Genomic DNA, 26,367 nt, shown 5'->3' with positions numbered 1-26,367 from the left:
AATTCCTCATTATTGTAGCTCCACAGACCCTTATTTACACCTGTTCTAAGGCGTGGCTTAGAGCAGCTCGTTTTGGTGCTCACGCCCCGCCCCCCTCCAGGTCACTGAGCATTCCACTCCACCCCGTTTGGCCATTTTTGTAGTTTGATAGCAGTGATACGATTCTCTACCGGCAGAGAAACAGGCACTTCGAAGCAGCTCTGATGCCGTTACGTGTGGTACGTACGTGTGGGTAATACACCCAACAACCGAACATTTTGACTCCTCTACTTGCAACTTCAGCAAAACTCAACTCAACTCAACTGGACTGGACTACAAAAAATAAAAAATGGAGGATTCACGAAATTGGTTAGCCAGAAGTTGATGACCTTGTTTAGCAGTTCCACAGCAATACTGTGACGTAATAGACAAGAAAACATAACGGGAATAGAGAAAACTGAACAGACTGAAAAATATGACCCAAAAAGAATATAAAGATATCTACGCAGCACTGGGAGAGAATAAATTTAAATTTTCTGCACTCCTAAAAACTCACAGTACACAAAAAATGTATTTAAGGGCTAAAAAAGTGGATTTTGCGTGATATGTCCCCTTTAAATGATGCTCAAATGGTACTAAGGGTTATCAATAACCTGCCCGTCACACAGACACACCAGTACACCTCAGAATACAAAGGATTATGGATCCATGGGTTCAAGTCAAATTGTGACCCTATCATCTGGCTCATCATACCAGACAATGTTTTTCCATTCTTCTGTAGTCTAATTTAAGCTCACCTGGCTCCAACAACCACATCACATTCAGAGTCACTTAAGTCACCTTTCTTACTCATTGCAGCAGATCATCCGGACCATAAATTCATTGAGTCCATGCAATGTGGTTGGCTGATTAAATATTTACTTTATGAGCAGATGTAGCTGATGAAGTTAAGTGCAATATTTTGCACTTATTTTTCTGCTAATTAACTAAGAGGAGGTGTAGTATTATAGGGGGATTTGTTAGCTTAACAGTTCAAGGTATTTTTACAGTTTCTATCCAGATCCAAAATGGAACTGGCTGTAAGGAAAAACAAAACAAAAAAAATGAACAACTTTTTATGCAAGTTAGGTCTCGAGCACCAAGTACAACACTTAACATCCATTCACTCTCCTGCCCACACATGTTGTGGGTACTTCAGTTATGTGGCCTCAACCCAAAAGTTTGACTCTTGGATTTTCATCCCACTTTCTGAATTGTTCACTCACTCTTGAGTATCTTGTAGAAAACCTCTGAAGTGTATCCTGCCTTTTTGGATCATATGGCTCATGGGCATCCATTTCTCAGGCTCCTTGATATAAACAGACCTAGATGAGGTGTCCATGGAACCACAACACTCTGCATGGTGACCAGCAAACGGCCTGTTCCAGTCTCCTCTTTTCCTGCAAGCAAGTACTCCATACCTGGGAGAAAAATCTAATGAATTAGTCCCTTTATTGTTTTGGTTTTTTTTGATAGTGAATAATATTTTGTTTTGCTGGTGTCTTTTAAAGATATGTTTGAAACATTTTTACCTGGGTTTAATATAGGGCAGGTGCAGCCACGGCTGGTCCAGGACAGAGGATAGACGCTGGTGGTTCCTAAGTGCAGCGTCCTCTGACCTGATCGAAGGACCTTGTGAACTTTGACATGAACTTCTGCATAGCTTCCTTTGTCGTGAGCAGACAGCACATTGGCCTTGATTACTGTAAGAGGCCATAAAGAAAGAAGATAGGGAAGGCGTTTTGAAGCATAAACCAAACTGCAGATTTATGCAGCGGGTTTTTAAACAAGTGAAAACTGCACCTTTTGTTGCTTACCATAATCAGGTTTGGTCTTGCAGAGTTCAGATGCACTTATCAGCTTTTTCTCCTTACAGCTACACTTCCCTGTGTGTAGAAATTGAGTTATACTCTGTATATTTAGATGGTAGGAAATGGTTGAAGCATTATTATTTTCATAATGGGGATTAACATCACCTGTGTATTGCAGAGCAGAGACTGCAAGCGTCTTTGACAGTAGTACCTCTTCTTCAGTTGAGAATATATGATCCAAGTCAGGGATTTTTCCACCAATGGGCACATTTAACATTTGCTTATTTGTGTAGCTGTGAAGGCAGAATAAATTATTACCAACTACCCATAGTCCATTAAATTTCATCTCATTAGTGAAAAAGGTGTGTCCACCTGTGGAGACATTGGCCAGTGAATGGATCGCATTGGTGAGGGCATGCACAACGTTTGCATCCCTCCCCTCCAAAGCCCCAGTAGCCAGGCAGACAGTGGCTGCAGCTTGTGCCCCCCACACCAGATTTACAGAGGCACTTGCCACTCCTAGGGTGGCACCAGGGTCCCTCCTTTCCAGGTAGAGGAGGCAAAGATCCCAGAGGATCACACCAGCAGCCTGTGCAGCAAACACAAGATACAGAGCTGAGTATAAAAATGCCAGCAGATGGTGCTATAGGACATTTGTAAGCTTCCCCTACATCAAATAACTTTGACTAAGAACAGCTATAGACATATCACATCACCCAAGCCAAAGCCACAGTAAGTCACCCCTCTGCCTTGTGCCTCTTACGTATGCATGTGTGGGGGGAGCTGAGGGGCAGGGACGGGCGGCGGTGGTAGCCGTGGCGACAGCGATGGCACCTACGCCCGGCGGTGTTGTGCTGGCAGTCCTCACAAACACCCCCACTGAGTCTGCCGGAGGAAAGCCATGCCCGCTGAGAGAAGTGACAGCTATCTGCGTGGCCGTGACACTCACACTCTTCAGTCGTGAAGATGTGTGACATCACAGCGATCAGAGAGATGAGACAATATCAGGACATTAGGGCAGGGAAGAGAGAGAAACGTGAACAGGTGACACACTGCCAGGGTCTGATATACAAATATAGCAACCAAGCCAGGAACTGTGTATTCAATGTAAAGTGTTTGGACTGCACTGTTGCCTCTCTCATTCGCGCACACACACATCCATGCAAGGGACTAGCCTCCCATCTGGAGCAACACTGGGTTCAGGATCTTGGCCAAGAATTCTTTGTTCACAGGAGGAGCCGGGGATTGCACCACCAACTCTGCAATTAGTGGACAATCTGCATTCTGCCACCTGTGCCACTAACTATTTACATCTTTCCTCCACACTTTAAAATCTTTTTTCCTGCTTTGTCAGTAAAGTGAAAACTCACTGATGTAACAGCTGTGCAGTCCTGGTGGTGGTCACTTACTCTGGCATGGGTTGGCCTCCCCACTGCTGCCATTGGCAGGCCTCCAGGGTCGATCATTGTAGAGTGGGGCACACTTTTCACAGTGATCTCCTGCTGTGTTGTGAGTACACAGACACCTACCAAACACCTGGAAGACACACCTGTGTATGCTTAGTTACTTCATCTACATTAATTTTTGCTACACCTGCTGTCCAGAGACAAACATAAAGTACGCTGCTCAAAAAACTAAAGGAACGCTTTTTAATCAGAGTTTAGCATCAAGTCAGTTAAACCTCTGGGATATTGATCTGGTCAGTTAAGTAGCAGAGGGGGTTGTTTCAGCTGCTTCAGTGTTCATGAAATTAACAACTGGTGCACTAGAGGGGCAACAAAACAGGAATGGTTTTACAGGTGGAGGCCACTGACATTTTTTCCCTCCTCATCTTTTTTGTTTTTTCACTAGTTTTGCATTTGGCTAGGGTCATATAAATAAAATTGAATTGAATCAAATTACTTTTTTCGCCCCATTTTTTTCCCAAGCGTTCCAAGTTCCAAAATGTTTATTTTTGGGGGACAGTGTACATCCAGGCAGGTGATGTAAAGTGTAACTCAAGCTATTTAAAAAGATTGTTTATTAGAATTTCAGTTACTACATTTATACCTGGACCTAATATCTTTACACCTCTGTTCTGAGTGTGTAATAAAACCAATGTAAAAATGAATGCACCAGTATTTTGTCTTTTCTTTTGATGCAAGAATATTCACACAAGATAAAATACTCACCATGTTACTGTCATCTATCTTCTTGTGTACATGGTTGTGTGGAACACAATACTCAGCATGCCCATGACACAGACAGGTCCCTCTTGCTAGTAAAGTATAAATAGCATAAGGTGCTGAAGCAGAGCTTTTTGAACTGGATGGGGGGGTCAGGCCTGAGGCTGTGGAGCTTCTCCATTCTGTCAGACTTGGGCCACAGGTCTGGGATTTTAGCAGTCTGATGCGGAGATTTGTGATGGTCAGGCGAGAGAGGGCCTCTGGACTGTAGGGGTCAAGTGTTATAACACTGCTGGGTTCTAGAGTACGTAATATAACCTAGAAGGAGAAACAGAGCTTTAAAGTGTACTGAAATAAACATTCTGACAACACATCATATCTAAATATTGTCTACCTCTCCGCCCGTGCAGGGTGTAGCGTCAGTATAACGGGATGTACACAGTGACCCTGGCTGATCAAAGTCATCAGGCAAACCAAAATCTACGCTGCAGTTGTATGCAAAGACTTTGACAGCTTCCCAGGTTTTTCCAAAGTCCACTGAACGTTCAATGGCCATGGCAGCAGGCCGGGGTGACCTGAACACCAAAACCATGTGAGACAGACAGAATTTGGTTTCCAGGTCCAAACGTATCTCATCCTGCTGCCCACCCACAGTAGTACCTCCACCTGATGCCCACCAGGTATCTGGATGCAAGAAAGGGTCATCAGTCATGTGAACAGCTGGGTGAGGATCCTGAGAGCAGGCGTGGGGACTCACGGAAGGTTGGGGGCACAGAGGATGTTGTAGTGTGCTGTTCCCACAGCAGCTTGAGAGGGTGAACAGGGTCCTGCCGCTTGCCAGGTTCCCTATGGGTGGACTACAGGCACGGCCCATGCTGCTAGAAACTGAGGCAGAGGAATGGGAGTCAGTGAAAGTGGAATATGTTTATTCAATGAAGCCATAACTGAGTATTACAGATTTTTTATATATATATATATATATATATATATATATATATATATATATATATATATATATATATATATATATATATATATATATATATATATATATATATATATATATATTATCTGGTGATGTCCAAGATATCAGTACATTTTCCCACACATGACATCATGGACAAAGTCAAAGTGCTGCATATTGCGTTTTCCATGAATATTTAATCTGTCTGACCACTGTGCTGCTGTCACAGAATCCTGTCCTTTCGCCGACTGAACACCGTTAAGATTCAAGTTACATGTAACGTAAGGACACAAAGCTATCAAATGTATCAGGAGCAAGTATGACTTTTGCTTATTTCGCACATCAAAAACATGAAATTTAATTTCACTGGCCCCTAAAAATGAACTATATTTTGACTGAGTGAGGTCTTCAGTGTCATAAAAAAAATGACCTTCTTTACAGTAATTCAGTCAATTAAAACACAACCCGAAAATAAAATGCGGACAATGACGGTGCTGATTTAGAAATAAGCGCATGAACACAAACCGATGATGCGCCTCACCTGCTTCGCTGCTGCGCGTCACAAATAAAAATAGCCAACCGAGCGCCACCAGCACCAGAAGTCGAGGTGTCCCGAGCATATTAGACAGCGTTGTCCTTGTTTCTGTTGTGTTTACAACATACACGGTGCGACACGCGCTTTCTTCCAAAGAAGAGTCCCAACATTATTTGTGCCTTAATTAACAGTCAAACTCATTTCTTTTGCTAATTACGCAAAGTGTCCGGATGACTCCAACATCAAGTATTCCCCCCCGACGTCCTTCCAAGAACAATGTAGACGCCTGAAGCTCAATTCATCCTTATGTGCAGCAAATAATAAGTCAGTCTGCTAATTATTGTTAATTTTCACGTGATAGAGCTTTCATATCTTCCATTTTGCGCATTCAAATGCAATATTCCTCTGCAAACAAACTCAACTACATATGCAGCCAACCCGACATCTGTGTGCACCAGCCAAGTCCAAGGCTCCATGCATTTATGCACAGAGAGCCGTGTGCGCTCTATTTATGGATCCCCTCCGCCCACACACGCGCGCACACACACACACACACACACACACACACACACACACACACACACACACACACACACACACACACACACACAAACAAAAAAACAGCCCCGTTGTATTTTTTAAACAATCTGCCAGTCTTTTATCCATATCTCTCCTCATTTACCTTAATTGGGTTGGTTAATTACTTTATCTGCTTCTGCCCTCTTGTTTTTCAGCTGCATTAATTCCAAGACTTCCGGGCTTTTTGAATTCTAGCAGGAAGACATCCGGGCATGGAGGCAAAAACAGTCCTCTGTGCAGTTATTTGCAACTTGATGGACAAAGTGGCAACAAAATGTGCCAGCTTGGTGTTTAATGCAAATGAGATGGAGAAGAAGAGGACAATTCTTCAATAAGGCTGGCTGCCTGGATTTATTACAGTGACATTTTTCATTTTTAACCATGGAAAATAAACACATGGTCTGGGACATAGCAGCACGTTTTTGAATTATTTTCACCCACAGGAACCATAAAGTCCTCTTGCTGAGCTTGATGTATTTTTCCTTTCTGGCACACACGCACTCACACACACAGAACAAACTGGAACAATAAACACAGTGTCTACTCAGTTTTATGGCTTAACTTCAAATACAGGGAGCTCAGAAAATTGGAATAGATGCAAAGAATTGTATTGGTTTCCATAAATGTTTCCAGTGACATAAAAACATGTTTACAGGACTGTCTGCCTGGTTTTCCTTGAAAATCAAAAATAGAATTACAAAAGACAAGTATGGACCAGTGATGATGATGACCTGTATTATTTTGTTACCTTTAGGAAAGTTACAGTTGATTTTCATATTAACTACAATCAACAGTAGCCCTTGAAAGTACATTTTTTATTCATTATTATGTTCTTGTCTTAGTCCTATTCTTTCTGTCAGAATTTTCAAGAAGACATTATTTAGATATATTATTTATCCCCACTTCAAAATAAAACTGGAAATTCAAACATCAACACTTTAAATAATTTATTTATTTTTTAATACAAATATAGAGACCTTAGTCTCAATATGGACCTCTATCAAAAACAGCTGAATAAATCAACCAAAGTGCACATGATTTGTGACTGCTTCATCTGTCTCCTTCAAAATGACTGACAGAGTACCCCTACCCCACCTGACTGCGTGTGACATTTTAAATTGGGAGCCATGGCATTGCAATAAATACGTCTACCTATAAAACTGCAAAGACCCCACCAATGTGTTTTGCATTTTGAAGCCAAAGCGAGCAGTTAAATGTAATTTACTTGCAGAGGTGATTGCTTGCTGCTCTTTAAAATGTTTTATGGCTCTGCTGCAAACTTTTACCTCAAACCTACAATTTTAGAGCCTTTTTCAACAGAAGAAAAAAAAAAAAGATAACATTCAGTTACAGTATGAACTTCCACTAGAACCAGCTGGACCATGTCATTTGACTTTCTGTTATATCCATTACCCATCCTCCTTAAACGCACGAATCCACACGGGTCCTCACAGGGACACCCATGAAAAGATGTGAATATCAGTTCCACATGTCCTGTTAATACAGATCTGACTCTAAATTGGGCTAAAGCAGTCATAAACTACAATGTGTCTGTGTGCCACCAGCACTACCAGATAACAGCAAATCCCTCATAAACGGCATTGCCCTAATCTCCCATAAAACTATTCTTAGCATACTGGAGTGAAACAAAAGGAGAAACCGTGAGATGTGTGAAGATGGAGACCAGCTTCTCAGGCTTTATCGCATGCAGGCCTGCCAGGCATTAGCTGGTGTTAGAGTGGAAAGCAGGAGGAAAGACAGCTGAAAGGACAAAAGAGTGAACAAAGATAAACCCACGACAGATAGAGATGAAGTGATATCTGTGCGTATTTACACAAATAATGTTTTGACAATAAAAATTGACATTCTGCTATAGTCTTGGTATGTTTGTCGGAAGGATGAATGGGAAAATGTCAATATATAAACAAAGATATTAAAAAAAAATGCATTTCACTGTTTCCATCATGAGCGCCACTCTTTTTTTTTTTTCCAAGCAAATACATTCTCTCAATGTTCAAGATGCATTTTCATCAAAGTTTCCTGCTGTGAGAGGTCAAATACCAGCCTGAAAAGGTCATGGGGATCTCCTATCCGCCACATGACTGCTTCTCTAATTGCTCCTCTTTCTCTCATTTACAGGACTTAACGGGGGCCGGGGGGTTAGAGAGCCAGGGTGAGAGGAACAGGGACCCCCACCTCCCTCCCTTAGTGTTTGTCCAGGCTGTTCAAGCATGTGCATGTCAAGTACATGTAGTGCACACTTCTGCATCTCCTTCTCCCTTCATGTTTTCTTTGTGTTCTACATGTCAGCTCATTTGGATCTCCAGGGATGAAGAGGATTAAGCTCCTTCCTTACTTTCCTGACTTTACTGCACATGGGCTTCCAAGGCCAACATGATCAAGCTTTGATTTTTTATTTTTTTTCCAGCCTAATTTGAAACATTTCCATTTTGTTGTGGACATTTTGCTATGGCAACACGCCGTAGGACTTCATATGACGTTATCCGCTGGCTGCAAGGGCAACCAGTAAAAACCACGGTGTGCTTAAGTTAAGCACTCGGGTCAGGATTAATTGGCACACTGAAATTTTTTAACTTTGAGTCAGATTTCTTTTCTTTTCTATGCTTTGCATGACGAACTACTATAAACGGGATGGATATGCCCAGTAAATCCTACCAACATTCACTCTTTAAGAATATACAATAATAGCTTTTAAAATGCTTTATTCTGAAAACATCAATTAAAATGTAGTTGAAAGATCTATGGTTCAAATCTAATTAAGAGATCAGAGCTGTGTGTCCCCAGGATTGCAGGACTGAGTCAGTCTATTGCTTTAATTTGTTATCGCTGTGAGGATGATAACTGGTGTGGAAAGCTTTCAAAGAGACATCTCTGCTGATGTTTATTGTAATGATCCTCATGTCACACAGGGATATTAATCAAGCACTCAGACAGATTACAGGCAGACTGCTAGCTGGTGCATTTGCACATCTACTTTGCATGTGTGTGAGACGATGTGCATGCTTACATTCAAACATCATAGGTTCAGATTACACGGTGCCTCTTTGATGTGAGAGAATGAATGACACAGATTAAGTTGTCGGGCCAGAAACTGATAGACGCCAGATGAGGCAGAATGACAAATAAAGTCCTCTGGGAAGCCCAGGGGCACGCTGCCAAAACAATAATGTGTGCATCTGTGAACTTGTGGGTGATGTGATGTTCACAGATGTGTTATGGCCATAATCTTACATATGTGTAACCTTACTAGAAGCAACCCAGAACTGTTCCCATATATTCTTTATTAATTCTTAATGGGGGTGGCGGGGGGGGTCCCTTGGATTGCTAAAGCATGGCTCACTTGAAGAGGCAGCAATTGAATGGTGATGGCTTTTTAATAAATGAAGATTCTGTTTACTGTTAGAAAAAACACCCCCCCCCCCCCCCCCCCCCCCCCCCCCCCCCCCAACACGTGCTCACATGCAAGTACACAATCCATATGCTGTCCCCTCAATGTGGGGTCTCTGATTTTTTTTTTTTTAAGTATATCTGTTTATGATAATCTACTAAGAAGCTCACTGTTTCCTGATGTCAGTTCGCTCACACACTGTCACTCTGACACACGGGCATATGCATGAACACTCGTGTGTGCAAACACAGATGCAGTCACTTGATAACTCTTTATTTTGCCCACCCACATAAACAATGCCTGCACACACACACACACTATCGCACACTACATGTGTTGCGGATTCCATTCACTCCTTTCTTATTCTTCCAGCTCCGAGTTGCGCTCCCAGCTTGATAAAACACATTTCAAACAACTTCAGTAAATTCAAAGAAAATAGTTTGGCATGAAAATGTGACATAAATAGTAAACAGCTAATCAAAGAAAACTGAGTAACGAAGCAGTGATACATGATTAACAGAAAGTGACACTAATGCTAAGAGTTTGGGATCAGTTAGACGCAATCAGACACAAATGAATGCTTATGCTTAAATAAACCCAAATGGATTTTTAGCTTGGAGTATTTTATTTTGTCCCCCCTCAGAAGTCACACTTAGAAACGAGAGGAAAAAAAAAATCAAAGGCAGCTGCTTCAGGTCCCAGGACATAGGTTGCCGGCTCCAGGCCACTTTGTTGCTTTGAGGCCCTTCTCAACTCATTAAACGTGTTTTTATTGGCATACCAAGTCCACCTGTGAGTCATCCAACTCATGATAGCAACTTCAATGTAGAGTTAAGCACAAAGGTCACCGTTAAACAACAGAACCTCATACGTGCAGACATTGTCAAAAATGAAATCTGGGTAGGTGCCAAGTCATGCACGTGCTGCTCGCATCTGCTTTGCCCCCGTAAAATGTATGGTCACAAAACACATCAATATTAATGTGACATTTGCTGCCCGCATGGTGCTGCTTTTTCATTTATGAACCGACACTCATGACATTCATTGACCACAGTGGTGTTTATCTCCCACATCAGATGCCCTTTAAATGAGAAAAAAATCTTTGAAATGGGGCGCGGGGATGTGCATGCATTTGTAAGTTCTACATAAATGATTCTTAGTGTTTTTACAGGAGTTTGAGCTCGAAATGTGCAAATAAATAATCCCTACTGGCATTTATTGTCTATACTCTCAGGATATTTAATGATACTTTCCTGGGAAGCCTATAGTATAGTTTTGTGTTTCCACTGAAGTGTGCAAATGGCAAAAAAAAATCACACTAACACAAGGGTGTGTGCCCACTTTTGTGGTTGGATTTGTGGTTTCTGCATAAGAAAAGAGGTATGTGGGAATATGTGCAACCATTAAGCCTCCCTGGCTTGCCCAGCAATGCCACAGCGAGAGAGGAATAGGCAGTGTTTGATCCTATTAACCAACATCTGGCCTTCAGGAGGAGCTAAAGTTAGCAGCCCATGCTGATGTCATTAGCATAAAAAAAGCAAGTATATTCACAAAGGCATGATGCTCCCAACATGACAGCACTGTCAGTGTAGTAGGGAGGTGGCAGTGAAGTGGACTGGATGAAAAGAGATGAGGATAGATTATGTCTCTGGGTGATTATGCAAGTGGCTGATCTTGATGTCCTTTAACATCTGATCTCTTGTCAGTCATCTGCTGCTAGGCTGCTGGAGTGAGCAATGAGGCCTACTGGGAGAGAAAGAGGAATACAGGGTGGATCAAGGCTGTAACAAAGCTTTTTAGAGTTTAATCAGTTCCACTCATCTAGAGCTGAAGGCCACATCTGTCCAATCAAGTCCCATTTCCATGGCGGGCTCCTGGCTCCAAAGATGGCTACAGGACTGTCAGCCAAACGTTGGTAGGCAACTCTGTTTTGAGGACCACCACCTCATCAGAGACTTGCGGTTCTTGTGTGGTTTTCTTTGGAACCTCTGTAGACCGGATCTCCTTGCTGATGTAATCAATAGCTCTGGCATGTGTTAATCATTAATAAACTGCTGTGGTCAGGATGATTTAAGTGCCGAGAACACTCTGATATGATAATGTCATTAGATGTGGGTTGTTTATGTCCTTGGGGAAGTTTTTTATTTTAATTTCCTCTTTGTGTGAGATCATCATTTTGGAGCCTGAGCTCTAACCAGACTAAGACAGTGACAAAAAAGACCTTTTAGCGGGCCCATCTTAAATAAACTGATTCATACTGATATGTGTGCCACACAATTGCAACATCCATAGCACCCATATCAAGTCAGTGTGAGTATCTGGCGTTTAGTCTTTGTTTTACTCTATCATAACGAATTTTGTTCAGAAACCTCACAGAGCTGAGTACAGTAACATAAATCACCTCTAAAACCTAGCTACTGCGAGACACAGAACCTCTTACAGCCTGACAACTCATTCAAACTGAACTGTATTGAAACCCATCCTGTGTGGGTGATACCTGTTATCTACCCTGGGGAACAGGCAGAACAGTGATGCCATTTTGACTTAGGAGTCTGGAAATCATGTGTTTTTAAAGGGGTTTTCACCTTTGCAGACATAAGTGTGAGTGGAAAAGATTTAGGCTCAAGAGAGGGTGAGTGCCAGTTGAATTAGGTTATCATTATAGCCATTACATTAAACACATTAAACAATACATCCACTATCTCTGTGTAGATTCTCAGTCATCCAGGTCATAGTAGTCTCTGGAGCTTGAAAAAGGCGACTGGACTTCTTTTTGTTTCTTGAAGACGTTTCACCTCTCATCCGAAAGGCTTCTTCAGTTCTCAACCAAATGGTGGAGAGACCCAGGTATTTAAACCCCTGTGGGCGTAGTCCCCTGGAGGTGGTTATGACCCTCTATTGATCATGTGCGTGAACACATGTGCCCAGGTGTGAAGGGGGCGTGGGTCATATTTAATCAGTGGTTTCAGTTGAAACCAATTTAGGACTCCGCTCCATTGTTTCCTGTGGCCTATTGAGGTCACTGGAACAAAGGTGTGAATGGGGGCTGAGACGTCTGGGAAGGGAGCTCAGGACAGCACTGTAAGCAGGGGAAAGTTGGTGACGTAATCCACCTCCTCTGTTCAATGATGGTTGTTCACAGTGGACATAGATGGCTTCTTTCACTCCTCTTTCAAACCATCTGTTTTCCCTGTCCAAAATGTGAACATTGGCATCCTCAAAAGAGTGCCCTTTTTCCTTCAGATGCAGATGTACTGCTGAATCTTGTCCTGTCGAGGTGGCTCTTCTATGTTGTGCCATTCGTTTGTGAAGAGGCTGTTTGGTTTCACCAATGTAGAGGTCCGAGCACTCTTCACTGCACTGAACAGCATACACTACATCACTGATCTTGTGTTTGGCGGGTTTGTCCTTGGGATGAACCAGTTTTTGTCTTAGGGTGTGACTTGGTTTGAAGTATACTGAGATGTCATGCTTGGAGAAAATTCTTCTGAGTTTCTCTGACAAGCCTGCCACATATGGGATGACAATGTTGTTCCTCTTGTCCTTCCCATTCTCTGTAGTTTGTGTTTGGCCTTCATTCCTGTGCATCTTAGCTGATTTGATGAAGGCCCAGTTGGGGTAACCACATGTTTTGAGGGCTTTCTTAATGTGTGTGTGTTCCTTATGCTTCCCTTCTGCCTTAGAGGGAACACTTTCCGCACGGTGTTGTAGGGTCCTGATCACCCCAAGTTTGTGTTCCAGAGGGTGGTGGGAGTCAAAGAGGAGATACTGGTCTGTGTGTGTGGGCTTCCGGTAAACTTCAATGTTGAGGCTTCCATCTTCCTCGATAAGCACCGCACAGTCCAGGAATGGTAACTTGTTATCTCTGGTGTCCTCCCTGGTAAAACGTATGTATTTATCCACTGAGTTAATGTGACGAGTGAAGGCTTCTACTTCTTGGGTTTTGATTTTGACCCAGGTGTCATCTACATATCTGTACCAGTGGCTAGGTGCCATCCCTTTGAAAGAACCAAGAGCTTTACTTTCCACTTCCTCCATGTAAAGGTTGGCTACAATGGGAGACACTGGGGAGCCCATGGCACATCCATGCTTCTGTCTGTAGAATCCATCATTGTATTTAAAATATGTTGTGGTAAGGCAGAGATCTAAAAGTGCACAAATCTGATCTGGGGTGAAGCTGGTTCTGTTCAGTAAGGAATCGTCTTCCTGTAGTCGTCTTCTGACGGTCTCCACTGCCTCAGTTGTAGGTATGCAAGTGAAAAGTGAAACCACATCAAAGGACACCATGGTTTCATCTGGATCCAGTACAAGATTCTGGACCTTGTTAGTAAAATCTGTAGAGTTTTCAATGTGGTGGGGTGTGATGCCAACAAGCGGTGATAAGATGGTGGCGAGGTGTTTGGAAATGTTGTAGGTGACCGAGTTTATACTGCTGATAATGGGTCGAAGTGGGACTCCTTCTTTGTGGATCTTTGGGAGTCCATAAATGCATGGAGTGGCTTCTCCAGGGTACAGGCGGTAGTAAGTGGGGCGGTCAATGGCTTTTTCCTTTTCAAGTTGTTGCAGGCAGCAAACAACTTTTTTCTTGTAGTTGCTTGTGGGATCACGTCTCAAGACCTCATAAGTATTGTTGTCACTGAGGAGTGTAGTAATTTTGTTGTGGTAATCCGATGAATTCAGCACAACCGTGCACCTCCCCTTGTCGGCTGGCAGTATGGTGATGTTTTGATCCTTGCTTAGGGCTGTGATGGCCTTCTTCTCCTGAATGGTGAGGTTGGATGGAGGAAGTCTTGCACTGGAAAGAGTGGCTGAAACTTTCATCCTGATCTGTTCTGCTACAGGATGAGAAAGTTTGTTATTTCTTATAGCGGTTTCTGTTGCTGTGATGAGGTCTACTATAGGAAGCTGTTGTGGGGCTATGGCAAAGTTGAGTCCTTTGGCTAGCACATTTTCTTCTGGTTTGGTGAGGACCCTGTCTGATAGGTTCTTCACCCACTTTCCTTGGTTTCCATTGCTTATCGTGTCGTCCTGTTTGTTAACAGATGAATGGTATGCCTTGGTTTGCAGAGTTTGAAATTTACGTAGTTGTCTTTCCTTGCCTTTGATGTGTTGTGCGAGCTGGGCTTTGTCCACAAATGTAGAAACTTCTTCTGCGATGATGTGAGGTAAGAGTGATGAGAGTTTCTGCTGCGTCTGGTGGATTTTGTTCTGGAGTGCATCTATGGTGAAATGGACCTGTCTTATCCTTTCACTTAAAAGGTGGTTCTGTGCTCTCCATAGAATTTGGTCAGCTCTATGTCCTTTTACTGTGGACCCAAGGTGCAAACTCTTGGGAACCAGTCTGGACTGTCTGCATCTCAAGTTGAAACGAAGGTGGTTCCTGTAGTCCGCTAGCTTTCTTGAGTCCCTTTCATACTCCCGCACATGTGTTCACGCACATGATCAATAGAGGGTCATAACCACCTCCAGGGGACTACGCCCACAGGGGTTTAAATACCTGGGTCTCTCCACCATTTGGTTGAGAACTGAAGAAGCCTTTCGGATGAGAGGTGAAACGTCTTCAAGAAACAAAAAGAAGTCCAGTCGCCTTTTTCAAGCTCCAGAGACTACATCCACTATCCCTCCTCTGAACATATCCAAAAACATATTTCATTGTCCAAATAATATATTTTCATTTCTAATCTTGTCCATCCTGGTCACTCCCAACGAAAATCTGAGCATCTTCAGCTCTGCCACCTCCAGCTCTGCCTCCTGTCATTTTGTTAGTGCCACACTCTCCAAAACATACATCACTGCAGATCTCACTATCTTGTAAACCTTCTCTTTCACTGTCACTCTTTACTCTCTCTACGCTCTCTGGGGACACTCTCTACCACTTCATCCAGCTTATTCCAGAATTTCTCTTTCTTTTCTGACATCCAACCTGTGGGCCATACACACTGACAGCATTCGACATCACACCTTCGATTTCCAGCTTCAAACTCATGATCCTGTCTGATGCTCTCTTCACCTCTACAACACTACTTACGTACTCTTCCTTCAAGATTACCCCTACTCCATTTCTCTTCTTATCTACACCCTGGAAGAACAGTTTTAATCCACCTCAGATGCTCCTGGCCTTGCTCTTCTTCCACCTGGTCTCTTGCACAGACAATATAGCTCCCTTCCTATTCTCCATCATATCAGCCATCTCTCTCCTTTTACTAGTCAGTCAATAGTCCCTACATAGTCCCTACTCTCACCTCCACACTCCTACTTTCCTTCTCTCTTGCTGTTTCCTAACACACCTTCTCCCTGTCCTCTTCCTTTTTTTTTTTGGCCAATAGAAGCACCTTATTGTTACAATAAATGAAGAAAAATGGTTGTATTGCAGCTTAAGACAGTAGTAGGGCAGGTTGTAACAATGGAACCTGTTGTGTTTGACATAAGTAAATTAATTCTGTGTATAGTTGCAGATAGGATGACCAGATGTCCCTATTTATGTGGGACTGCATTTTTATTCCTTGTCCCCCTGGCCCACATCTTGAGACAATGTCCCATATTTTGACTGACTCTGCAGGGAATGCACTTTTCTGAAGGTCTGGCTTTTACCCAACACATTTGAAGGGAAGACTTTTCATTATGGTCAAATGGATGTTAGCCTGCCTAATGCTGGAAAATACTACAAAGAAAATGAGGCAGCAGTGTATCCTAAATAACAGAGATTTTGAGAATATATATCGTGTCAAAATGTAGCACGAATCTCTGGGCTGTTAGTGCTGAAATAAAAGGATACCAAACACGCCGGTCTGTGTTACCCTGCAGCTGTTACTCTGCAACCCTCTGCTGGCCTGCTCGTCCCCGTGACAACCGTTACCGCGTCAGTCACGCGACGCTAACTGCAGTTAACTTCCACTCAGAAACTGAGAGTCATTAAAAGAGTTCAGCTCTGCAGTAGTTTAGCTATGTGGGCGACACACGGAAGAAGCAAGTGAATTAAAAATACGGTATGTCGTACTTGTTGTTTCCTTTCGCTTACAGAGTTACATTACCAGATGCTGCTTGTTAGTTTTATGCTGAAAAGGCAAACACAAATTCTGAATGCTAACCCTAAGCACCCAGCTCATTTTATAACAGCCAGTCGGTTACAAGACTTCTATCACTTGGTCACTATTGTTTGGCAGCTAAAGTCGGTCAAAATGTACCGGCGTTGTGCCAAAAAGTGATTTTCTGCCAAAAAGTGAGTTTTCTATATTTGCCAAAAAAAAAAAAAAAAAAAGATTGGCTGTATTTAAACTGTTAAATGTCCTTTTGGCCCAGAGTCTGTGAAATATATGTTAGATATATCCCTCATGAATTAATCAAGTCATTTTGAGCCAGAAACAACATTCCAGTCACAAAGTAGAAACTGCAATCAGTTTTTGTCAAAGTGACTTTTAGATATTCGTTATTTATCAGGGTAAAAACTGTCACTGACATTTTTAAAAAGTACTTTTAAGAGAGATCTGGCCAAGAGGGTTTTAAAATCACAGTTCTTTAAATATAAATGAAGTGGCCAAAAAGAAGTGGATTAATTATAATGTTGGTACAATAACATAGAGTCATAAAGATACTTGCAAAACAGGTCATTTCTTTATTTTATATATAAGCTCTTCATAAATCCTGTTGACTGCAGTCTATTTACCAATATAAGCAATGATATTACACATAAAAAAACACAGAATCACTTTTTGACACAACAGGTGTATTCAGGGTTAAGTAATGTCAAGTTCCCTTTCTCCTTTTCGCAATATAAGCTGCATTAGTAGTGCCTAAATCAGTAGCACATAAGCTTCACATCCATATTTTAATCACCCTACATTTAACATTTGTTAAAGCATATCCTTAAAGAAGCAGGTGACTAAACCCAGTGAACAATGAAGTTCACAGGTACATTATTTTTATCCTACATAAAGATGGACGACGAAGGATTTCCTGGTTTCGGAGTGCCTCACCCCCCCAGAAATCCCCCAGAGCCGAAGACTCCAACTCGAAGTCAGAGATACAAATTCCTGCCAGTCGAAAAATTCTATATGACAGAACACAAGGGAATATACTCTGATATCATTTCTACCCTCAAATTCCAGGTAAGGGCTCATTTGGCTCCTCTAATTAAATAGTTGTTCTATGCCTGCAAAATAGTGGGCTGCTGCTGTTTTGCTCTGAGTGACTGTTTATGCGTATGCTTCAGACTTGTACATCCACACCAAAGCCCCAGCCGACTTCACAGGGGCAATCCATGCTGAAGTCAGGTCATTCTAACACACTAAAGGGTGAGCAGTACATGACACTTTTAGTCATTTTAAATCAATATTTCTGACATTTTACTATTGCATTATAAAAGTTCTCCTAGAAAATAAAATTTTTGTGCTATTTGTAAAATCTTCCTTCTGTTTTTTTTTTTTCACTAGGAATCATCAAGACTCCACCCGATCAGCTCAGCTGTGCTGCGAAGGATTACCATGTACCACATGTACCACATAATTCATTTTCCTCACAGACTTCATACTTTTGTCAGGGTGGAGATAAACCCAAAGTCCAAATAGCCTACGAAATCCATCCAGGCATGATACCCCGCAAATTAGCGATAGAGAGGTATGTACTGTTTATGTGCACTACATATGGCATCTTCTTCTGTAGTCAGGGCTATTTTGAATACCGCAAGACCAGATTCACTGGTCACCTTTGAGGGAGTAGGATACATCTCATATAGCATGCAATACATGTTCAGTTTTCTTTATTCTACAGAAGCTTTTAATAGAGACACAAGTACTGCTGTGAATTAACTATTCATTTTTATACTGTGTTTTTAACAGACGTCGACGGGAATACTTAAATTTACATGTTGAAGAGCTCTTGGCTCAAAAGGGCATAGATTCTGATCTCCTGTTGCCAAGTCTTTTGGAAAATGATGATGAGCATGTGACCACACCAGACAGTCCTGTTTCTCCCTTCCTCCCATTGGAGGTGAGTCTGTTACCAGCTTTTTTTTTTTTTTTTTCCTTTTTACAACATAAGACACTAATCTTTTGTTTGTTTTTTATTGAGGTATTTGACAATGAGGAGTATGACTGCCGGACTCCAGAAGACTGGCTAGCTTTAGGTAATGCTGAAGGATCGCCTGATCAAAAACCTGTTCCTGGAAAAGCCCTGCTGCCTACAGGTGATGAAATTGCTCCTGGTAAAGTATCATAAATATGTACATGTAGATGCTGTATTGCTGCTGTTGGAGTTGGAACTTGGCCTCCTAGGTCTGTGTAGGCCCATTTTGGTCCAGTCTCTTCTACTTAGTACTGCTGGCCATGAATATGTCCTAACTTCTGGTATTCTGCACACTAAATAAGCCCATCTCAGCAATGCTGTTCTGCTTTAAATGCTTTTGTAGCTACAGTTTAGGTACATATGCACGTTAACTGCTACTGTACTTGTTAGTGTCACGAAACAGATTTAACGCTTGGACACATAACTTAGGTAATTTAGGACTCCTTAGCACAATAACATATACAACTCAATCTCTGGTTGACAGATTAACAAATAATATTCACATCCATCTATTTTCTTCTGCTGATCCTTTTCAGGGTCGCGGGGGGGCTGGAGCCTATCCTTCTGATAAATTATTTTATCTAGTACATGTCCATGCTACAGTGTTGTTTGGCCTGTTGGTGGTCTTAGCTGTAAAATGAAAATGATTTGATGTTTTCGTAAGGTGTTGTAGGTGCATAAATGTAAAAAAGGGGTCATTTTAGTCATTGCTAGGTGGTTACTAGGTAACACCATAATGTCATAATATATATAATTTAGCTTTTGTGGATATAAATGAGATAATACTGTTATGGAATTCAAACGATAGTATGCTTTTATAAGGTGTTATAGGTGCATAAATGCTAAGAACAGGTCATTTTAGCATGTTAATTTCATAATGTTTGATATAGGTAAGAACCTTCAGGTGCCTAAGACGTGCTCCTGTGACAAGTTTGGTTGCTCAATTCCTGATGTTGTAGGGGGAGCTTGGTGGTCCAAAGAAACAAACACACGCACACTCACACACACACACACACACGTACATGCACAGATTTTGTGTATTATAGTAAGATTAAGATGTTCATTTTGTTATTGTTTATCAAACATATTGTAAGCTAACATTAGCTAAGTTTAGCATCAGCTCAAAAGAAGGATTGTTTATTGTAAATACCAATTTAAACACACAAAGTAAAATATTGTAGCAACTTTGCACGTGCCTTCTGCTTAATTTTGACTTTAATTTCATTGCAACATTAAAAAGCAGCACAAAAGTCAGGTAGGACAGTGCCAGAGCCTATAGTCAGAACCTCTGAACAAAAAGGGTGGCGGCAGAGATCTCAGAACCCACTGATCCACCTCTCCTTTGCAGCCATGCCCCGAACCACACCCTACCGCCATAATTACATTTGTGAGAATGTAACTATGAGGCGCAGTTTAGCTGGGATTGGGCCGTTGGAATGCTGGAGGCAGGTCGGACCACCAGACAAGTTGCCAGAGCAACGAGCCCTGATCTCAATCCTATGGAAAAACCTGTGTAGTTGTTGTTGAGTGACAGAGTGGGGCAGCATAATTTTCTTCCACAAACTCAGCAGCAACTCTGGGCAGCACTGAGTGAAGAGTGGGCTACTATCCCACAGGATTGCATCCAGAGGTTGTGCCTGTCCACGAGGAGGCATGTTGCTGCCATAATCAGTGCAGATGAGAGGCACACTAATGACTGATTGTGTCTTGTGACCTGCAGCTATGTCACCTCAACAATGTATGGTGCTTATGTTTTTCAGCTTTCTTTGGTCCTTTTATGGTTGATTTGCCACTGATTAGGTTAGGATATTCAGTTTAAGATAATCAGAATCAATTATGAGTGGTCATTTGCATACAACACAAACTACATTTTTACAAATTTACAAATAAAGATATTGGTGCGTTATTAAATCCCTTGAGTGCATATCTGTGGTTTACATCTCCTTTATGTAACATGATATTCTTTTCTGTTCTTTTGCAGATGACCCTTCAAGCACACCTCTGAAGTACAGCTGGCACTTAGTTGGAGTTCTTGATTACTCCAAGGAGAAATGTCAGTATCTGGTACAGAAGGTCCACCATGACAGCAGAGAGACAGATGAAAAAGGAAGTCCTGTTATGAATGATGAACACAAAACGAGTACATTCCCCGGTTAGTTTATATGTCTTTGAACTCTAGTAACAGAATTGTCTCATAATTTTTCTTTGTCTCTGTCTTTGCTGTTACTGACTACGTCACTGATCTGTCACCCTCTGCTGTGTAGGCACAAACTCTTTAGTTGCGGGCAGCAAGTACTGGGTACCCAGGATCAGACTGCTATTCTGTGCTGAAGACCCACGTATCTTTGTTGAGCGGATCCAGTTTGCCCTGCAGTACAGGAAGGAAACAGAGGCTCTTCTTCTCTACCACTTATCTGTGGACTGCATGCCCATCTGTAGGAGAACACCATCTCTCAATACTGGCAGTCTCCAGAGTATCAAAAGACATGCCCTGTCAGCGCCTGGTCTTAAACTGAAAAAGTGAGTAATTTGATGTCTTAGTACTGCTGCAGTTTTCTCCTTGCTTATTATGATCTGCTTTTTTAAGTTAGATCCCTCTGAGTTTAAGTGTTAACTAACTAACAGCATGAATAAAGGCAAGATTATGTGTGCAGTTTAGAGGAGTGTGTTGCGGGCTTGGAGAAGGAGGTCAGATTGGAGTATGACCGTACAATGAACCGCTTGATCTTTGACAAAGTAGTGATGAGCTACCCTGAAGAGTTTTCACATATCACCCTGCCACAGAAGACCCCTGAGCATGTACCACCAAAAAGTAAGACATTTAGCCTTTTATACTTTTGTGTTCAGTCCAGTTCCAATTAAAGGAATGTAGCATCAGCTAACACCTTCAGAATCAAAAGACTGGTTTCTTTTATCTATGCAGGACATGTAGCAGTTCCTTACTCTGCCTATGGGGAGAATCGAGCTGCATTTATCTTCAGGTCAATGCTAACTAAGCCAGAGGTGATCTGTGCGTTGTCTGAAATTTGGTGTGAGTGCAAACAAGTAGAAAACATGAGGCTATTCAACGTGAAACTGATTAAACCGCTTCCACTGGAGAAATTTGAAGCTGTCCAGTCTCAGATCCACACTCAGGTACTGTAGCACTGAGAGGGTATTGGGGTAAAAACATGGGTCTTATTATTTGGATTATGCATCAGCAGACACGAACAATTTAAATGCTTTCATTAAGGAAAACTGCCGCTCTCTTGTTCTGACTTCAGAAACTGATAGAAGGTTTGAAGTAATCTGAGAGTCAAACAGAAACGTGCATTAACCATGTAAGTAAGTTGGGCGCCTGGGTGGCTTAGTGGTGAAGCTGGCGACCACATACACATGCCGCGTTGCGGTGCGGGCGGCCTGGGTTCGTGTCGTGTCCCGGCCCGGCGCCGATTTGCCCGTGTGTCTTCCCCTGTATCTTTCCCCCATTTCCTGTCTCTCTCCACGGTCACAAAAAAGCCGCTGTGGCCAAAAATGGAAAAAAAAAAACATGTAAATAAGGTAGTGTACATAGTTAATAAGCTAATATGAGAACATTCATTTCATCTTTACCAAAATCAGACTAGATCTTAAAGCACTGAAGTGTTTGTTTCTTTTAGGTAAAGATTTGAATTTACTGTTTGATTGTATGGCGATAACTACACATGTAGCAAATGTGGCTTATATGTGGTCAAACCTTTCCCAGAAGATTATCAGCAACAGCTTAAAACAAAATCCCAGTCACAGCGGTACAGGAGAAAAGGAAATATAGTTCAAATTTATTTAAATTTAACAGTGAATGAATTCTGTTGCTGATTATCACTAGCAGGGAATGACCAGAAAGACAAAGACAAAGAATAAACCTGAAACTCACACAAATAAAAAAAAATCTCTTCTTCCTTATCCAGATAAAATTGTTTCTTAGGGACACCTGGATCACCAAGCTGAGCAACAGCATCCGGTACAACCTTAGGAATGTGGGCAAGGGCGCGTACAACATAAATGAGACTTGTTGGGACATCTACAAGGTTTCCAAGCTGACTAAACTCCTGGCTGTGGTGCACTACAACATGCAGGACTCCCTGCGCTTCCTTGTGCAGGACTCACTTGCCAGACTTACAAAGGTGGTGATGGACGCCTGCCACAGTGTGCTGACATGTCCCCAGGACCTGGTCTGGGGGAACAACCTGAACACTAGCCCCTACATGTAGGACAGAATGCATTTGCACAACTTTCCTTTTTCCTTTTCCATTGTCTTAATATAATTTGGAATTCAATATACATACACAGAGGCTGCTTTTGTGGAGTTTTTAATGGTGAATTATTTTTGTCATTAATATGTCATCATTATCCATGTCTAGGCCAAAGAAAAATCCTCTTTTCTTGGTGGACTTGGTTCTGAATAAGACTGGGGTTCATTACAGCACTCCCTTGGAGAATTTTTCGACATCCATGGTGAACCTGTTCGATAAGGCCATTATTTCCACACGTAGCGTACCACTGCTTGATAGGGTAAATCAAATCTGCTGGGTCACACACCATGAATTGCAAATGAGAATGCATTGAAAATTTCATAATGCAGTACTGTGCATAAGTCTTAAGCCATCCCTTGTGTCCTTGGATTTTGTTAGGAAAATGGTAAGTAAGTGCAGCAATTGAAATGCTGCAACATAATTAGAAATAACATAGTAATAATAATAATAAAGACCAAAACAGAGTACAGCTGTACAATTGTAAAGAAGTAGTCTTCAGGAATAGTTCTCCAGGCCTCTTGAAGGACATCCAAATCTCTTCTTTGGATGTTGGTGCTGCTGTAGTTAGAGTTTTAGGCCCGCCATATCTTCTTTTGTCCTCCACTTATCCAATTTCCTTAAATTCTTTTTTTTTCTTACTTTATTTATAAGTTTTTACGTTACAAAACATTAACAAACATAGACAATATATCAATATACCTTCCCTTCCCAACCCACATCACACACACACAAAAAAAAAGAGATCTCCAGGAAAGCAAGACAATACCATGGTGACTGGACTGACAGCATTATAAAATGTAATATGTAGAATCTAATAGAGGCACTAGCATAGTGCCCACATAAGTCAAATAAGGCTGCCAAATCTTAGCAAAGGTTTTATAATCACTTCTAAGACAGTAGGTAATCTTTTCGAGTGGAACACAGCTATTCATCTCTGAGAACCACCTGGAAATAGGGAGTTGGGAGTAAGACCTCCATGTAATAGCTATACACTTTCTGGCAACATATAGAGCAATTCCAGAAACTTCTGTTGACATTTTCCTAATTGTGTACCACGATTTATAAAGTCTCCTAATGAGCATATTTGGGGATCAGATGGAAATGAAATCCCTATACGTTTTGATATAATTTCAGACAAGTATTGCCAGAATGTGCTTACCTTTATGCAATTCCATGTGGTATGCAGGAATGAACCCTCTTCAATGCCACATCTAAAACACAGATGTGATAACTCTGGTTTATATTTATGTATTTTTTGTGGCGTAATATAGGTTTGATGGAGAAAATTATAATGGGTCAACCTGTACCTACTACTAATGGTTACATTTACACATTTTTGACATAATTCAGACCATAATTCTGGATCAATTGCTACATGTAAGTCGGTCTCCCACCTCTCCCTTGACTTGTGTAACCCTGGCTTTGAAGCAGCACATTAAGACAAAATACATCTTTGAAATAAAACAAGGCGAGTTCCCTTCATAAAGCAGTTTCTCCAGGTCGCTTAAAGGAGGTAGTGCCATTTTCCTTAAATTCTTCAGGGACACCATGTCAGGTTTGTCATAGCTCTTTGAGAACCATCGTGTAGATGCAAAGATACTCATTTATGAATGTTAACATGTGTTATCTTTAGAATTTTTTGTGGTTTTGCGACAGGCTCTTAGTCAATACCTAAAGATATAATTTAAAAATGGTTCTTTGCTACATTGTTATGTGGTGACACAACACTGGGTCATCACTTGAGTTAAATGTATTTTTTATGTTTGAATGATTCATAAGTCAGTGTTAAGGGGCTTAAAAACCATAAAAACCCATTCCTCTGAAAATGGTCACGTATAAGCACTGAAAATGAGTGAAAACTTTGAAAGACCTTCAGAAAGCCTGGAGAGCTATTGCTCAATACCACTTTGAAAAATTACAGGACGCTCTGGCTCCTTGTAAGAAAAATATAAAGAAATGAGGGGTGACTCAAGACCTTTTTTTTTAACAGTACTGTACACTCCTGTGGTCATGGATTTTGAAAATGACGATATTTCAACTGTTTTGCTCGTGCCCGTACCAGTTTGTGTTGCAGAAGTTGCTGATGGTTGGAGAGCCTTTGCTTGAATCTGTGCATTTGGGGGAACCAGAAGTCAGTGAGCTGAGAGAGAAGATCCGCAGTGTTCTAATCCAAGCAACCATACCTCTCAGGGCTTATGCTGCTGAATATGAGAAATACGTGGAGCTACATAATTTGGACATAGAAACTTACATTCTCACGTAAGTTTGTGTTTGAAATTATGTATCCAGTTTTCACAAGTGTAAGATTTGGGTCAGTGGGATTTATGGTCTATTTAGGATGCATTCTTTATTACATGAACTCATGTTTTTTTTTTGTTTGTCATTTGGCTACCAGATCTCAGAATGCAGAAGGCTCATCACAAGAACTGAAAAAAGAGGTGGAGCAGCAGCTCAAAGAAATGGAAATAATTGAACAGTCCTTGCCATCCTCTTTAGTGATTGGTCCATTTCTTGTTCGTGTTGATGCTGTATGCAAGTCTCTCACAAAGAAAAAAAAGAGTTTAGCTACGGCACTGCTATACCACTTTGCTCTGAAGCTACGTATACAGATTGACAAGGTAAGGCTATGTATTTTATTCTATTTTGCACATAAATTATTATCTTTTACATACATCCTACATTTTTATTGCTTTTCTCATTGAATTTTGGTTATTTTTTATGTTTAGGCATGTGAAGAATGTGACATCATTGACAGAAAGCTACGTGAAAAACCCCATAACGTCGAGGACCTGAGTGAAAAGAGGGAGTGGATGAAACAAATCCCACAACAGCTTAAGAGTTACAAGGTTGAATGGATGAAGTGGGTGCTTCTGTAGTACATATTAAATGAAGAATTAATTTATGAATCTATCCTTCTTTTTCTAATCTGTCAACAGGAACATCTTGGCAAGACATTATCAGACTATGAGCTCATAGAAGAATTTTTCCACTGTATTCCAGACAATGATGTCAACAAAAAGTAAGTGTATAATTATCATCAATTAAAAGGGAATTGGTTTTAGATCATTGGATACCTTGTGGGATTTACAGTATAGGGATTTATCTGTGCAGGTGGACAGCAATTGCATGGCCAAATAAGATAATCAACCAGATGAAAGCAGCAGCCACCCAGCACTTGGAGGATGAGGAGTCCTTCCGCAAGACCCAGCTAACTGACCAGAACAACTTTGAGGAGCGTTTAAACAATCTGCAGGTCTACTCAACTGACAAGTTTTTTTCCAGGATGACTTCTAATTTTTTACTTCTGAATTCAGATAAAACTGAGGTTATTGCACTTGGCCCCACAAATCTCAGAAACATGGCGTCTAACTAGATGCTTACTCCGGATGTCATTACCTTGCCTCCAGTAACACTGTGATGAATTTTTGACCAGGATATGTCCTTAAACAGTCATGCACACACGCCAAACAAATATGTACCAGTGCCTTCTTTTATTTGCACAATATTGATAAATTAGAAACATTCTGTGTCAGAGTGATGCTGACAAACTAATTC

General features: G+C 41.4%; 2 protein-coding genes across 3 annotated transcripts in view; one reads left to right on the top strand and one right to left on the bottom strand.

Moving 5' to 3' along the window:
* Positions 1 to 33: 33 nt before the first annotated feature.
* Positions 34 to 5,958, bottom strand: LOC115780486 (netrin-4). 2 transcript variants are annotated; one of them, XM_030729696.1, is made up of 10 exons: positions 5,500 to 5,958; positions 4,389 to 4,879; positions 4,001 to 4,312; positions 3,239 to 3,365; positions 2,593 to 2,781; positions 2,202 to 2,418; positions 1,995 to 2,122; positions 1,836 to 1,904; positions 1,551 to 1,721; positions 34 to 1,439 (listed from the first exon to the last, which is right to left on the bottom strand). In XM_030729696.1, exons 1-10 carry the CDS (start codon positions 5,576 to 5,578, stop codon positions 1,303 to 1,305), a joined length of 1,920 nt encoding a protein of 639 aa, XP_030585556.1. In that variant the 5' UTR covers positions 5,579 to 5,958; the 3' UTR covers positions 34 to 1,302. The 2 variants fall into 2 exon arrangements, with proteins under 2 accessions (XP_030585556.1, XP_030585557.1); XM_030729697.1 differs by lacking the exon at positions 5,500 to 5,958 and having other exon boundaries at positions 4,389 to 4,678; positions 4,752 to 4,882.
* Positions 5,959 to 16,348: 10,390 nt separating this feature from the next.
* LOC115780317 (dynein heavy chain 1, axonemal-like) overlaps positions 16,349 to 26,367 on the top strand; it is a 35,959-nt gene continuing 25,940 nt past the window's right edge. Inside the window, exons 1-17 of the mRNA XM_030729445.1 lie at positions 16,349 to 16,467; positions 17,416 to 17,586; positions 17,691 to 17,772; positions 17,911 to 18,094; positions 18,316 to 18,466; positions 18,548 to 18,662; positions 20,523 to 20,693; positions 20,806 to 21,061; positions 21,196 to 21,353; positions 21,465 to 21,676; positions 22,468 to 22,766; positions 22,921 to 23,071; positions 24,875 to 25,071; positions 25,208 to 25,430; positions 25,539 to 25,658; positions 25,749 to 25,831; positions 25,924 to 26,065. Of these exons, the coding sequence (XP_030585305.1) occupies positions 17,416 to 17,586; positions 17,691 to 17,772; positions 17,911 to 18,094; positions 18,316 to 18,466; positions 18,548 to 18,662; positions 20,523 to 20,693; positions 20,806 to 21,061; positions 21,196 to 21,353; positions 21,465 to 21,676; positions 22,468 to 22,766; positions 22,921 to 23,071; positions 24,875 to 25,071; positions 25,208 to 25,430; positions 25,539 to 25,658; positions 25,749 to 25,831; positions 25,924 to 26,065 (2,715 nt within the window). The 5' untranslated portion in view covers positions 16,349 to 16,467. The remainder of the gene's footprint in view (positions 16,468 to 17,415; positions 17,587 to 17,690; positions 17,773 to 17,910; positions 18,095 to 18,315; positions 18,467 to 18,547; positions 18,663 to 20,522; positions 20,694 to 20,805; positions 21,062 to 21,195; positions 21,354 to 21,464; positions 21,677 to 22,467; positions 22,767 to 22,920; positions 23,072 to 24,874; positions 25,072 to 25,207; positions 25,431 to 25,538; positions 25,659 to 25,748; positions 25,832 to 25,923; positions 26,066 to 26,367) is intronic.

Source organism: Archocentrus centrarchus, chromosome 5 (assembly GCF_007364275.1).
Source record: "Archocentrus centrarchus isolate MPI-CPG fArcCen1 chromosome 5, fArcCen1, whole genome shotgun sequence".
NCBI lineage: Eukaryota > Metazoa > Chordata > Actinopteri > Cichliformes > Cichlidae > Archocentrus > Archocentrus centrarchus.
This window is presented reverse-complemented; position numbering and strand designations above follow the sequence as displayed.

Coding starts and splice junctions, on each gene's coding strand:
- LOC115780486 (XM_030729696.1), bottom strand. CDS start 5,578: ATGCTCGGGACACCTCGACTTCTGGTGCTGGTGGCGCTCGGTTGGCTA. Junction 2,782..3,238: donor GGAGGCCAACCCATGCCAGA/GTAAGTGACCAC, acceptor TCACGACTGAAG/AGTGTGAGTGTCACGGCCAC. Junction 1,905..1,994: donor CTCTGCTCTGCAATACACAG/GTGATGTTAATC, acceptor TTCTACACACAG/GGAAGTGTAGCTGTAAGGAG.